Genomic DNA, 15,389 nt, shown 5'->3' with positions numbered 1-15,389 from the left:
TTACTAAATCCTTAACTCCCAGAGTCAAGGATTCATCTGTGACTCTCAGATATTTTTGTTTGTTTTAAATTCACCTTTCAGAAATACAGCAAAATCTGGAAAACAGAACTACCTTAGAATTTGAAAAGAAACCTTGCCTGTCACTAAATGTTGTGATATCTCCCATAGCTCCCAAAAGCTCCAGAGGCCCCACACAACCCTTCCTTCGTCCTTCCTTCCTCTGTCCCCAAACCCATTGACTTCTTAGTCATCCTTTCATCCCTGCTTCAGATCTCCCAGTCCCTTCTCAATTGCTGAGCCTGGCTCCCAAAACCCTCATATTAACTTCAAGACTCCCTGTTAGCTTTTCCTCTGCAACCTTTATACAATGCTTACAAATTTTTTTTTAAATCTCAGCCTAGTTGTATTCTGGCAGCTCCCATAAGATAAATATAATTTTATTTAGCACAGAAATAGGGCAGTAAAAGCTACTTTTGGTTCTAATATTTATTGAAGCCTCAAGCTGGTCCACATCCAGTTGTCTACTAAGGGTTTTAGTGTGCAGTCAGGGATGGGGATGTATTTCACACAATAATTGTTTCACACTGGCTTCCCTATGTAAACAAGCACTTAGGTCTTGCTGAGCCAAACATTTCTTTACCTTATGAGCAGTAGTTGAGTTTCTTATTAATAGCACAGCATGTGTATGTCAATATTGAAATGATCTGAGATCTTCAGGGTGAAAGGTATTTATGCCAAAGACAGCATTATGTTTTGGTATCCAAGCTCAGCATGGCTACAACTAAAACAACAGTAGTACTCAGTCACTGCTAGATTTTTCAAAAGGATGTGAAATAATTGTTGTCATGGACATAAAACTTTGCTTTTTCCTTTGAAAGATCCAGTATTAAATAGTTTCTATAATTTTCATGTAAGATGTTTAATACCACATAATCTGTAGCTGGCTCAATTTACCAGGAGCACTGCAAAATAATCTTCATGGCTTTATATCTGACATTCTTTTTGTTTGTTTGTTTTAGATTTAGGTTTTTGTGATCTTCCATATGTAAAGTAACTTGTGCACTGGTAAACAAGGACTCTTGTAGAAATTATAAAAGTACTTCAAAGCAATCCTCAAATGCACACACTGCTACTGCCAACCAGAAAGACTAGGTAACAGCCTGCTAGAGCTATGTCTTTATCATAAATATTTGCACCTTCTGGTTCACTGAATTCACTTGCTATATATGAAATATTTAACTGTTAATCCTCCATTATAGATTTGTTATTGGCTGTCTGAGCACTGCTCTCATAACTTTGTCTATTTGTCTACGTGGAAATAATGCCACCAGAAATACAGTAGTAGACATTGTGAGAAAGAACAGAAAGGAACTAACTAGCCCAACTTTTTGTTTAAGCGTATTCAACATACCTTTCAAGGGTGTCTGAATATTGTAGAATTAAAAATTGGGAATTTTAACTGTAAGCCTACCTGCAAACTAATTTATATAGTCTCCAAGGCACTCATTGAATGTGTCAGTCTACTAATGTTTGGTACAGAGAACCTCATTAATGGGTTATACATTTAGAAATCATGTTCTAAGTATGTTAGTACTTGAATAGTCAACTAATTGAAAATATGCTTGTACAATTTAAAATATAATTTACAATGTTTGTAGAATGTAAAATTGCACTGTGGGTAGCATCAGCATAGACTGGACAAAAAGGAAATGCTGCAGAAAGGAAAAGTGCCCACCTTGGTTTAGGAATAGGCTCAGCCATCTAGTTGCCACTGCACCTCCAGTGCTAGGGCTCAAGTATTCTTCCTGAACAGAAATCCCAGAATGGTTGAGGTTGGAAGGAGCATCTAGAAGTCATCTGGTCCAACCTACCTTCTTAGGAAGGGCCTCATAGAGTCAGTTGCCCAAGATTGTGTCCAGAAGGCTTTTGAATATATCCATGGATGGAGACTCCACAACCTCTCTGGGCAGCCTGTGTCAGTTCTCAGTCACTCTCACAATAAAAGTGGTTCCTGATGGTCAGAGTCCCTTTATCATCTTCATGACCTTTTGGAGGACTCTCCCCAGTGTGTCTGTGTTTCTCCTGGATGGAGGAGTGCAGAACTGGACACAGCACTCCAGGTGTGGCCTCACCAGTGCTGAGTAGAGGAGAAGGATAACCTCTATTGATCTGCTTGGCAATGCTTTGAATAATGAAGCCTAGGATACCATTCATTTTCTTTGCTCTAAGAGCACTCTGCTGGCTCATGTATGACCCAAATTAGAACTAAGCTCTCACTACAGCCTGACTTAGGTCATTTTATTGTATTAATGTCATTTATTGACACGTCTCCTGTGGCATTTGCTCAGGTTGCAGTAAATTGTCTCCTTTTTTTCCTTAAGGGTGTCTAGCCAATGGGTATCAGAAAACAAGGCATGGAAATGTGACTGGGGTATAACTTAGATTTGGTTAAGTTGAAGAGGATTTGAACTGAGCTATAAGATATCGACTATCCCTTGTGTCACAAGGTGTTTTCATCCAGCAATCAATTACCAGTATGTCAGTGTTAGATGCTTCAGTGCTCACTGGGGCAACAAAGAAAAGGTGATTTCAAGAGAAGCTATTTGGAGGAATAGCTCAGTTTCATTACATGAATAGCAGCATTTATGAGAGTTACCATGAAATTATATAGATAAATTTCACTGTTTTAGGTAAGACACAAGCCCCGTGTGCCCAGCATAGTTTCATCTGGGTTGAAATACAGAGAAATGTGGGGAGTGCATGGTACTATGCACAGCTTGTGTTTTTCAAATCTGCAGCTCAGAGGTCCAGCTGTACCTTGGGCTGCATCACAAGAAGGAGGGTGAGGGAGGGAGGTGATTCTGCCCTCTCCTCTCATGGGACCTTGCCTGGAGTACTGTGAACAGCCCTGGAGCCCCCAAATAAGGAGTCCAGAAGAGGGGTATGAAGATGATCATAGGACTGCAACACCTCTCCTATAAAGACAGGCTGAGAGAACTGGGGTGGTTCAGTTGGGAAAGAGAAGGCTATGGGGAAACTGTACAGCACCTTCCAGTACCTAAAGGGAGCTGCCAGAGAGAGCTGGAGAAGGACTTTTTACAAGGGCATGTAGTGATAAGACAAGGGAGAATGGCTTCAAACCGAAAAAGGGGCAGGTTTAGATGAGGTAGCAGGAGGAAATTCTTTACTGTAAGCATGGGGGGACACTGGAACAGGTTGCCCAGGGAAGTTTTGGATGCCCCACCCCTGGAAGTGTTCAACACTGATTGGATGAGACTTTAAGCAACCTGTGGAAGGTGTCCCTGTTTATGCAGGGGAATTGAAACTAGATGATCTTTAAGGTCCCTTCCAGGCCAAACCATTTAATAATTCTGTGATTTCTCTGTACAATATCTCATTTCTTTCCAGCCTTAGTCGTTATGTGTTATCCACTGATGTTACAAGAATTGTTGTATCTGTTTTGTGAAAATAATACAACTATATTCAGGAAAATGCATTTTCCTTTTTGTAACAAAATGCTCTACCTTTCCTTATGGGCAGAAATAGGTTTTATATAAGTTTCTAGCTCTGAACGCATCCTATGTATGCTAATTTAAGTTCATGAACATCCAGAGAAAGGGAAATGGGGTCTAAGAGGAAAAAAAAAGCTATATTATTTGCCACATGGCCAACCTCCTTTCTTTAGTAACAAGTTGCCTCACAGTTAAGACACGCCATGAGTTTACAATATTGAAATCTTTGTTTATGACAAGCAGGAGTAAGATCACATGATCTGTATTTATTCATTTAGTCTTCTCTGTGAACTGAATAGCCTTTTTGTACTTAGTTTTCTTGTGGGACTGAACTTTACAAATAAATCCTCCAAATTCTTGGGATAAAAGGATAAAGTTGCAGTGTCTACGCAATACTTATTAACTCTCAGAAAATGTATTTGAAAACAGAAAAACCAAAGTGAAATATGTTGTAATCAACTGGAGTGTCTCTGAAAATTATGTTAAATTAGTTTTAACACTTCTGCGGTACCAGAATTTCATAAATTTCATAAAATAATGTGTAGCTTGTAATGTAGCTACTCTGGTCGAATACTGAAATGGCAAAATAAACAACTGCTTTCTAAAAATCAATCTATAACGCATCACGTCTTTATTGGAAGACTTTATTTAAAAATAGATTTACAAATAAATCCTGAAACTTTAAGACATCTCAGTGAGAGATTAAATTTGTAGGTATACAAACTTCAGCCTTAGAGGCCAAGCACTGGCAGTGTTTGGGAGCAGATCGTGGGAAACCCGTGAGGCAGTGGGGCAAAGGCTTTGCTTTGCACAGCTGTGTAAAGACTTGCCATAATAGCTGCCTGGAGCAGCAATCTCTGTGCTGCAGGAAACATGAGCAGTGCCTGTTCTCCCTCCCTGAGGACGCGTAATGCTCAGCAGAGACCGGGAAGGGAGGAGTGACTGCTGTGCCCGTGTTCTGCCTCCGCTGGCCTGAAGGGAAGCAAGCCGAGAGATGCTCTTAGGGAAGATGCAAACCACCCCAGAGAGGGAGCCGCCAGGGAGAGAGCCCTGCCCCCGGCACGGTGTCCCCAGCGCTACCCTGCGCTCCGCAGGGGCGGGGCGGGAGGCACCGTGCCCGCTCCCAGCCCTCAATGCCACGATTTCCAGAGTTCACCCTTCCTCTGCAGTTTGCTATAGCATTTTTTAAAACTATTTTGTATTAAACCAATAGATGGGTGCATTTGCTGCTGCTTTGTGGTTGGTTGGTTCGTTTTGTTGTTAAAATTCGATTTAAATACTCCAGCAGCGGCCGGAGGTCACGCGTGGCAGCGGGGCCGGGGGGGACCCTGCGACCCGCCACGTCCCAGCCGTGCGGGAGCGGGTCACCGCGCCCGCCTTCCGCCTCGTCCCTCCCGCTGGCTGCGGTGGGAGGCGAGCGGGGCCGGCACGGCTGGGGAGGCCATTTTGCAGCCGTTCAGGGAGGGAGAGCGGCGGCGGGCGCGGCCGGGCGGGACCCAGCCCCCCCGGCAGGTGAGCGCGGCAGGTGAGCGCGGGGCCGAGCCGGGCTGTGCTGGGCCGGGCTGCCCCCGGGACACGCGGCCGCCCCGGGCGGGCCGGGGCAGCAGCGGCGCTGCCGGCGAGCCCCGCGGCGGGGCAGGGCGGGGCGCGGGCGGCAGGGGGCGCTGCGCCGCCGGGCGCGGGCAGGGCAGGGGTACCGCCAAGGGTTAAGGGGCGGGAGGGCGGGGAGCGCGGGGCGAGCGGGGGGATGGATAAACGGGAGCGGAATTAAAGAATAAACCCGGGCGGACAGGCGGCGGGGCCGCGGAGCTCTCCGGCCTCCCCTTCCTTCCCCCTCGCCTCCGCCGCTCGCCCGCCCGGGGGGACAGCGCGGGACGCGGAGCCGGGGCGCAGCGGCGGGACGACAATGCAGCAGGCGGAGAAAGCAGGAGGGGCAGCGCACGGCAACATGGAGGGAGGCGCGGAGCGGGCCAGCCCCTGATGCGGCTCTTTCTCCTCCTCCTCCGGGCAGCGGCTCCGGCGGCGATTCTCTCCCTGGCGGCGGCTGGCGGCGGCGGGTGGAAATGAGCAGGTCGGCGGCGCTTCTCCTCTGCCTGCTGGGCTGCAACGTGTGGAAGGCGGTGACCAAAACCTTAGGGGCGCCCGAGGCGGCTCAAGGTCGGTGCGGGATGGGCGGCGGGACCGGCCCGCTTTGTGCGGCGGTTCCCGGGGCGGCGGGGGCTGCATTGTGCGGGGGGCCGGACCGAGGGGACGGCGGGGAAGCGGCTCGGTGATGTGAGACCTCTCCCGGCTTCCACCGGCCGCCGCAGACCCCGCAGCCCGGAGAAGGGAGGCAGCCCCGCGGCTGAGGAGCTTTTGTTACTGGCAGGGGCAGGGGCTGCGCTGGCCTCATTGTGCTGCCCCCTCCGTTCCTGCCTCCGTCCCTCGGCGCCGCCGGAGCTGTTGCATTGCGTCCTTCTCCCCCGGTTTCCCTTCTCCTCACCGTGCCCGCCGCAGGGCCCGCCGCGGCGGCGGGGGGCACGGCGGCCGCAGGCCGTGCGGGGCCGCCGGGCTGGGGTTCGCCCCGGGGCTGACGGCGCGGCTCGGCCGCGGCCCCGGGACGTTTCCGGGCCTCCTCCGGCCTTTTGTTCGGCGCGGTGGCTCCCGCCGGCCGGGCGGGGTCTGTCACCGCTGCCCCTGGGCAGCCGGGCAGAGACGCTCCCCGGCCGGGCAGGGTCGTTCTCCGCCCTCGCCCGGGCGGCCGGAGAAGCCGCAGCGAGCCAGTGCCCGAGCGCCCGGGGGCAGCTGGAGCACTCCTGATGCTCCTGTGCCGGGCTGCGGGTCCTGCCCTGGGCTGTACAGCCCTGGTCTTCACCTGTGCCGTGGTGTGGCAGCCCCTCGGCCGGCGGGGTGCACCTGCCCTCCGGCCCTCCCCGGTGTGCAGTCTCGGCGAGGAGGGGAGACGCCGCCGTGCCCTGCTCGCCCTTGGCCTTGCGTTTGGTAGCGAGAGGGCAACCCCTCCGTCGGGCTCGGACAGGGATGCTGCATCGCGCCTGCCGGGACCACGGGTATGTCAGGATCAGAAAACTTGTGTTCGTAGGGGTACAAGACACGTTAGAAGGAAATGCAACCTCCCCTGTGGTCAGCGTTGGCCTTGTGGCGTGTATTGTCAAATGGCTAAATGTGTCATCTGGGATGAGTGATCGTACACCGGCTGAGCCTTCATGTCAGCGGGCTGGCAGCATCCTTCTCACTGCCCTGGGGTGGATGTGCACCCTGTGAAGGGTAGACTTCTGTCCTGTCTCCTCAGAGCTTTCCTTATCTCACACAGGTTGTAACAATCAATGAGCAATGCCAGTTGCAAGAAATAAAACGTTAAAAGTAGCCTTTTTAATTTCCTTCTAACATGATTGTGTTTAGGTACAGTAAGTAGAATCTGGGTGGGCATGTGTTCACACACAGAGTAGTCAAAAGGCAAAAGTGTCTTGTAGGAAAATCTACCACACCAGGCAATCTGTTATCAACTGTATTACCAGTTTCTACCTTTCTTAAAGGACAACAAAAATAGCTGTTCTGGAACAAGAACCACTAACTAAAACTCAAAGGCCACTAAACTCACATTATACTGATTTTATTGATAACCATGCCAGAAAAACAGAGCTATGTGTGGCCCATGAAACTAGCACTTCAGATACCAAGATAATATCAAAATCTAATATAATTTTTATATCATATGGACAATCTCCTTCATGTGATCAAAGTGGTAAGGTATTGACAGAATTAGTGCCTTTCATCTGCCCTGCTGAACTTGTCTTCTTTTGTCAAGCTCAATATGGAAAGGCTTGTCTGTAGCTGCTGCATCCTCATCAAGACTGATGGCTGATTATTCAAGCTATGTTCTCAGTGAGTTGAGAACATCTTTATCGAAATAGAAACGTCTAATTTTGTCTTCCATGTAAGAACATCTGAGTTTTCATAATATCACTTTCTAAAGCCTGAATACAAGCCCAGTCTTTACTCTTTGGACATGTTCATTGGTACAAGGGGATAAGTAGAGCTGATCTCATATCAAAGTGTATTCTGCTTCCTAATTACTACCTCCTTACTTGTGACTCTTTTTCAAAGTTTATGTGATGCCAGCTTGTAGCCTTGAATAACTTTCTGAACATCAGGTGTGAGGGTTTTCTGGGGGAAAGAGTTTAATGCCAGGTACATTCCTAGTTGGTATACACACATCACAGTAAATGGTTGTAAAACCTAAACTAGCTGTTTTTCCCTCTTGCCCTTTTAGTACCACCTCACTGTTGTAGCTACAAGTAAAGGGCCATTGCCAAAATTCAGGGATGTTTGCAGATGACTGTCCCTCCCTTTGTGGTTATGACTGGACACGTTAGAAACCAAGTGATTGAAATAAAGGTAGAGGCTAGAAAGTCAGAGTGTGCCATTAGGGAATAATTGCTTCAACTGCAGTATTTATTGTTGGACAGGTTACATGAGACTGGGGTGGAGAACCTTCCTCATGGTGGGACAGATCAAATGAGACTTGGTTAAGATGTTCCATTTCTGTGTTAACAAACCAAATAAATAGGTATAGGATTTGGAGCTTTTTGAAAGTGGGATTTGTCGTCAGCCTTCTGTTTAAGGAAGGGATGATGAGGGATGCTTTGCATCAAGCATTTCTGTGCTTCATTGGTCTCAGACATATGTTCAGACAGTCCCGGCTTCAGATTCTCCTCAGCCAGACTGATTACGTAATTTGTGAATATGGAAGTACTGGTTATTAAGCTCTGCACTTAGCACTGTATTTAGAAAATTTAATGACTTTTTAATGCAGATCTCTTGTGGCCTCTGAAGGTCACAGATGTGACCTTGAAATTTCAGTAACTTACTTGCTTTCATATGGTAAAATTCTCAGATGAGTTGTTCACTTTTGTCAACAGTAAAAGTTGGACCCCCAGCAGCTGGAGCCCCAGCAGTGAGGCTGTTAGATGTCCATGAAGGTACCCTACAGAACCTTTACCTCTATAACTTCACTCAAGTACATAAAACCTGACAGGTATTTCAGATGAGGACTAAATTATGGTTTTATGTTTGGTTTTGGTTTTGTTTGGGTTTTTTAATTGTTCTGACAGGTATTCCAGAACTTCAGTTTCTCTTAGTGCTGAAATGAATGTGTGCAAATTTTGAAACAAACAAGCAAGCCCCCAAACTAACCCTTAAGCTGAATTCCTATTGGCACTGGTGATTTGTTTGGTGAGTACACAAAATACACGGTGCACATTTTTCACATGAATAGGTCTTGTGTAAAACCTAACAACAGACCCCTGGCAAATAGGAATTTAAGAGTTACATGGAGTTGTAACATTAACCCAGGGAGAATGTAAGCATAATCAGAGTAATTTGGGAGGGGATTAAATATTTTTATTGCCTGTAAGCTTTGCTTCTCAGTAGAAGATGAAGATCATTCATTTGTAGCTGCTACAGAGGTCTTTTTAGAGAAATCCTAGAATATTCTGGTTTATTGCCAGAATGTGGCATTATTTTTGTCTGCTGCACTGTGTGCTGATTTTAACTGGTATTTCAGTTGGTCTTCTTACTTTATTAGTTGTTTAAAGTTAGGAAGTTATGAATAATAAAATAACATTTGAGTAATAAATAGCAAATATTAGCCTACTAGTAGATGAATATGCTCAGGATATCCCACCTTCACAATCACAGAATGAGATTAGGTAGATAATTATTTTCCAGTATGACAGTGAATAAAAATTCAGATATTTCTGCTTAGTTGGAATCTGCTGTGTTTTTTCCCTCTGTATGCATGGAGGACAGGAGGGTTGATGCTTGAGTGCTGTCATTTGGAATTGCCTTCCTGTAAGCAGCCATTCCATTACTTCATGGAAGCTAACTTCACAACCATTTCAGCTGGACATTCTCCAAAGTCTGCTTTTCTGGACAGCACAGTAACAGCTCTGAGAAGACCCTCCAGTTCTGGGTTGGGTTTTTTTGGTTTGTTTTTAAACTGGTTATCTCAAGCTTGCAGTTTTAACAATGATGCTAAAGTTTGGATGCTGCAGAAATAGTCTATATTTATAGTCTTTCTCTCTTTCCTTTTGCACTGCCATACTGTCTCTTCTCATTCAGCTGCAAATTACTAATGACCATCAAACCCAAAGGTTTATTTCATTGAGACCACAAATGGGCTCCTCAGAGTAGAAGCTAAATTGATGTAAAGCTGCACAAAAGACTTAGCTTTATTTTAGTGGAGGAGCCAGTTGTTTACTCGGTACTAGATAGTGTTGTAAAATGTTAATGAAGATGAGGTGTTTGTTGATTTTACCAATTATCAGATCCAGGTAAGCCCTAGGTTTTGGTTGAGTTTTTTTTCATGTTTGGCTTGAATGCCTGCAAATGCCTAGAAACTAATTTCCCTCAGTCAGGTGAACAAGTTACCTAGGTGATCTGAGGATTTAAAACTGCAGTCTTTTTCTCCTGAGCATTTATGTTCACCCTTTTGGCTTGTAATATCTTACACTAAGTGATCCAACTTACCTTTAATAATGTGTGTGTGCACTTGTGACGTGATAAATTCATATGCTGGCTTTCCCTGCAGTCCCACTTGCATCTTGTGTCTTTTTTGCCCATTTGTGTCTTGAGGTAGTGTTAATTGCTATGTGTTTCTCTCTCTCTCCTTATTTTTGTCTTTTTGTTTGTTTGTTTGTTTTTTAACACCACACTGATGCCTTTTTCTGCTTGAGAGTAAACTGGGTTCATGAAGCTTTTACGGATGGCTGTGTTGGCTTTTGGCTAAGTGAATGACTTCAAATAGCAGTTTCTGGTAGCAATGAAATGCAATTTTACAATTTTGAATTGTAATGGTTAACAGAAGCTTGGCTATATGTATTTGTGTCCTAAGGAGAAAGAAGAATTGTGCATTTTAGATTTTTTGAAAATATCGGTGGTTTTGGTAAATGGAGGAACAGAAATTTCATTCCACTTTCTGTTACTACAAACTTCAGATCAGTTTTTTACTCTTGTCTTCTGTGGGCAAAGCTAGGTTTGACACAGGAAGAAAACCAAGAAGAAAATGCATGCCAAGGAAATGCAATGCTTTGGTCATTTCATTATAGGAGTGTGCTGTACCTGGCAGATTGGAGGTTCAGTTTAAATGTCATTTCTTCACAGCCCTGCTTGAAGTCTCACCATTGAATAGCAGTGTGGTTGGGAGTGATGCTTCTATTCCACATCTCAAATTCCAGTACACTGGATCAAGTACAGTTGTTGTGAACCTCAAGCTTATAATTCAGGGAGTGTTCTTCTTCCAGTCAGCCAGAGGCAAACTAATCTCTCAGAGAAATACATGCAACTTGAAATCAAATTAATGCACTTTCTGTATTTCTGTTGGCTTATACATTCATTACCTTATGCAAGCTGCATTTTTGGTAAGATCAATTTACCCTTGCTCCAGTATATATATATATATCTGTTCTGCCTTTTACATACTAAGAAAGGCAGCTCCTGAGAGAGCTATGCTGTTGGTATTCTGCTTCTCCCACAGGTCCCAATGGCTTTACTGTATACATGCCAGAGAGCAAAAATAAGGGAGGCAAGAAGTCTGTGTAAATGGTTGTATTTAGTAGAAAGAATCAGTGTAATAATACTAATATAATACATGTTAGTAATGTACACTAAAACATTTTGTTTTAGGAAGTGCCAAAGAGCACTGAGTGATTTTTTTTTTTTTTTTTTTTTTTTCCTTCAGAAATTCCAGAAACGTTATCCTGAAGGCTGGTTTGCATTAAGCTTTCAGTTAATATAATATCTGGCTTGCTGTAATAAGCATTATACACATGCTTTTTACAAATACCATTTTTAGTTTTATTAGAAACTGGAAATATGTATGCATTTTTTAATGCAGAGCCATAAAAATGTGAACATATTATAATTTCTTGTTGCTTTTTCTAAGTGCATTGAATCTTTCACTTTAAAATAGTAAGACACAATCACAGTTGACATAATGGCATGTCTGAGCCATTGGAAGGACTATTTTTAAGCACATTTCAACATAGAGCAGCATTTTCATTTCTGTAAAATTCTGGTGTTCTGATTCATGTATACCCATGCAACTCTTGCTAGCTTGAAGAGCAAGAAATCTTGAGGAAAACCTGAAGGAAAAATTTATTTATGTACAGTATAGTTTCTAAATTTGACTCCCTATTACTTAGGGGTCATCACTAGCTACTTGGGGGATTGGGAATATTTAAACAGAACTGCAGTGGATATAAAAATATGTTTTGAGTAGGAGCAGTTTATGCCAGCAGGGTACAAAAGTCCCTGGAAATCCAACACCAAAGCTATTGTTTATTTTATTGTATTTTAATTGTTCCTGCTCTTACTTTTTGCAGTTCTAGGAGCTGCCCCTGCCTGTGCCATTCAATGGAGGCATCCTAGGGAGTGCATTCCTATCTTTGTTCATTACCTGTGCACCTCATGCATTGGCAGGTGAAGCTTCCCTGTTACTGTGAGTGGGAGCTGCACCATGGCACACTGCTGCTATCATGGGTGCTTTCCAGATGGAGAGGCAAGAGCACGTAACATAAAGGGCACCACATAGGCCCTGCTGGAGCTGGAGTCACTTGCAGGGGCCACCCTCAGCCTCTCTGACCGAGGGCTTTGAGGAGACACAGTGGCAGCTGAAGTTTGCAGAGAGGAAATGGAGCACAGAGCGGAAGCCAAGGGGAAGGAAGTAGCAGCATCCTTTCAGCTTGGGGACAAAGAAGCTGAATCCATTGAGGTACATAATGCTTCCAGTTAGTTGTAGCTGCAGGACTGCTGAGAGCTGCTGTACTATGTGGTAGGTATAATACAGTAACAGTGTTTAGCAGTAAAGGGGAGCTCACCTTGACAGTCCACAAATGCTGAGATAAATAGGAGGTAGAAGTAAATGAAGTACTCCTGCTTTGTTAAAGATAACATAGCCCTTTCTCCTTCCTGCATTGATTCACGGAAGTGGTAGTGGTATTGAGTTCTTCCTTTTGTTTCATCCCACCTTTGTGATTGTCTATATTGAAACATGGTGTCTTTCATCCTTTATAAGCAAAGGCATATACTAACACAGCAACAAGTATTTTTCAGGTGATTTTGTGAGACTTGCTAAGAAAACAGCTCCAAATTAGGGTAAAAGCTGCATTTGTACTGCTGCTGCAAGGAAATTAATATATCAGCAGTTTTGTCCAGCCCTCTTGCTTTTTACCATACTGTGAAAAGTTGTGAAAGGTTAAGATCCAAAAATCTCATATCTCAGTCTGTACATATTAGGTACTTCTCATGTGAGAGATATGCAGTTTGCATCCAGGATAGGAGGCATCTCGTCTGGCTTGGGTGTCTGCAGTGTTCAGTGTCTGCATTGTAGTGAGTTGCCCACGGTCCTTTTACAGACAAGAAGATCTAATCTCAGCTAATGGAGCCAAGTATCATTCCTGTCACCTGGAGTAAGCACATTTGGGTTGATGAATATCCACTGTGTGAATCTCTACTGACGAGTCTGGCAGCCTACACAACACTGTTTGAGTTCCCATTTAGTCAGATGAATCCTCCCTCACTGTTGCCTCCCTCAGTGTTGCCCTCTGGCTTGGCCTTGAGCTACTGAATATATACAGTGTAATAAGCTGTGTGAAGGAACACACTCTTGGATTACCTGGCTGGGTTGTGTGCTTTTCATAGCAAGATTCAGACAAGAGTTATTGTCTATTTACATTTCTAAACCATTTGTCTTCATAGCATTATGCTTATGAACCTAAGTGTTTCGTTCCCAAGAATAAATAAACAAAAAGTTCAGAAACAAGTAAGGAGGCTTGTAGAGTTGTTTGGACTTGCCTATATGTTTTTGCCATGTTTTTAATTAGCTTTGTGTTCCCAGGGGTTGATTTTTCCTGAATTAAATTACATCATTACTCTCATCTTTGTCTGTTTTCTCATACTGGCATTTGTGTAGCAATGTGGTAAACCAGATTGAGGAAGTTGTCCAACTGAAAACTCCTGTGTGCATCAGCTCAGTCTTCACCTGGATCATTTCCCTGACTGGATTCATCAAAAATTACACAAATGCTATTGCTGGTGCAGCAGAAAGGGCTAGGAGGAGCTAGTAAGGGAAAACCAGGACTTCATGGCAGCAGTGCCAGTTGATGCAGGATTACATTATTTTTTTGTGGAACTAAAGCATAAGGCACAGCGTTTAGAAAGGTAACTGTTTTAAAAGTTACTGCTTAAAGGAGGCTGCTCTTATCTGGAAATATAATACTGTCCCATTGCTCAAAGTAAAAGCATAAAGAATTTTTTGAAAAACCAATTTGCTTACAGTAGAAAAAAACCTGCACAGTTAATACTGGCAGACCTGGACTGATTTGAGGCACTTGCAGCTGCAGCTATCTCTTATCAGAACAGGTTTTTGTCCCTGCCTAGGATTTCCAGTTTGTACCCTGCATGAAGTTTAAACAGACTTCCATCCACAGTTTCAGCTCAAGTTTAGTGTGACAACTCAAGTCTCACAAGTCTTTATTCCAGTTGTAGGGCAACAGGTGAGCTGTCTTTTCTCTGGATGCTCTAAATGGCTTGAGAGGAAATAATATATTTTAGTTCATTTGAATGCTAAAGAAACATGGGGGCAGTACTGGCACCTACCATAGTCTTCTGGTGACTTTCACCAGGAAGTTGTCAGCATAGGATTTGAGATGAGTAGCCATGATACCTGTTAGTGTCTGGTCATTCTTCTCTGATCTGTTTGCCATCTAGAGTGATTCCCACGTTCTTTCAGCTAATTGCCTTACTTTCCTTAGCTACTGCACTTTTGCATTAATGTCTCCAAGATTAAATTGTCTCCTGAGGGATAAGAACTTCTCCTTATCCTGCCTTTCCTCCTTGTGTCCCTACGCTGGCCCTCTTGTATCTTGAGAGGCTTGGTTTGTTTTTGCTGATGACAGGCAGCAAAAGTGTTCGTGGAGTGTTCGTGGCCTTTTCTTGTTTCTGTTTGAGTTGGGCAGGTATTTGCTAGGAAAATAAATGTATCCAGGAGCTCTGGAGACAGGAGTGACAGTCTGCAGAGGGTGAGGTGGACAAGGACAGGAGCACACCACTGGGCAGGAGGGGATGGACTTGTCCAGGCTTTGCATTGTGTTTGCAGAATGGGAGCCATCGGCTCAGCATGGGAGCTTTCTTTACTTCTCTCTGCGTTGTGGTCCTGGCAAGTTTTGAAACCTGCTGAGTAGTATGCTGACCTGGACAAATATTACAGTAGTTAAAAAGGCTAGGGGTAAGGGAATAACATTGACACACACAGTGAAGCATGGCAATATACTTCCTCTTTTTTCTTTACTGCTGGTACCCAAAATATTCTTGCAATATTCGCAGTTTATTTCAGCATTTGAAGTCCTGGCAAATAACTTAAGCTTGAGCCAGTCTCTAGGTTCATGATGTATGATTTACAGGACCCAGGAATACATGTTTGGAATGGGAGCTGTGTTTTTGTTGTTTTGTGGTGAACCTGTGTGTGGGGACTGTTACATTTTCCGTACCATAAAAATCTTAATTTAAAGACACTAATTTTCTTCAAAAGTTAACTATCCTATAAGAATAAAGGAATTTTTATTTCATTCTTTAGTATACTGCTAGTTAAAACTTTTTAGAGATAACTATGGTTTTAAACTTAGTCAATGTAAATATTGTTGTTAGCATGTTACATGAAAATTAAATATACAGCTGCTTCAAGCAGCCTGAGGCAGTAGGAACTAGAACTTAAAATGGGATGAATTTCAAGTTTGCTTATTGCTGTAAGCTGTAACTGCAGTGGGCTTAAGAATATTAAATTAGTAAAAGTACTTTAAAAATCAGTTGTTGAAGGAAGGG

The 15,389-nt window shown here is 44.2% G+C and overlaps 1 protein-coding gene across 1 annotated transcript in view; it reads left to right on the top strand.

Annotated features, from left to right (window-relative positions):
• Positions 1–5,241: 5,241 nt before the first annotated feature.
• The window catches only part of FAM171A1 (family with sequence similarity 171 member A1), an 85,692-nt gene continuing 75,544 nt past the window's right edge, over positions 5,242–15,389 (top strand). Inside the window, exon 1 of the mRNA XM_056483097.1 lies at positions 5,242–5,669. Coding sequence (XP_056339072.1) covers positions 5,576–5,669 — 94 coding nt within the window. The 5' untranslated portion in view covers positions 5,242–5,575. The remainder of the gene's footprint in view (positions 5,670–15,389) is intronic.

This window comes from Oenanthe melanoleuca, chromosome 2, assembly GCF_029582105.1.
Source record: "Oenanthe melanoleuca isolate GR-GAL-2019-014 chromosome 2, OMel1.0, whole genome shotgun sequence".
NCBI classification, from domain to species: domain Eukaryota; kingdom Metazoa; phylum Chordata; class Aves; order Passeriformes; family Muscicapidae; genus Oenanthe; species Oenanthe melanoleuca.
Note: the sequence above shows the minus strand (reverse complement) of the source record. Positions and strands in the feature narration are given on the sequence as shown.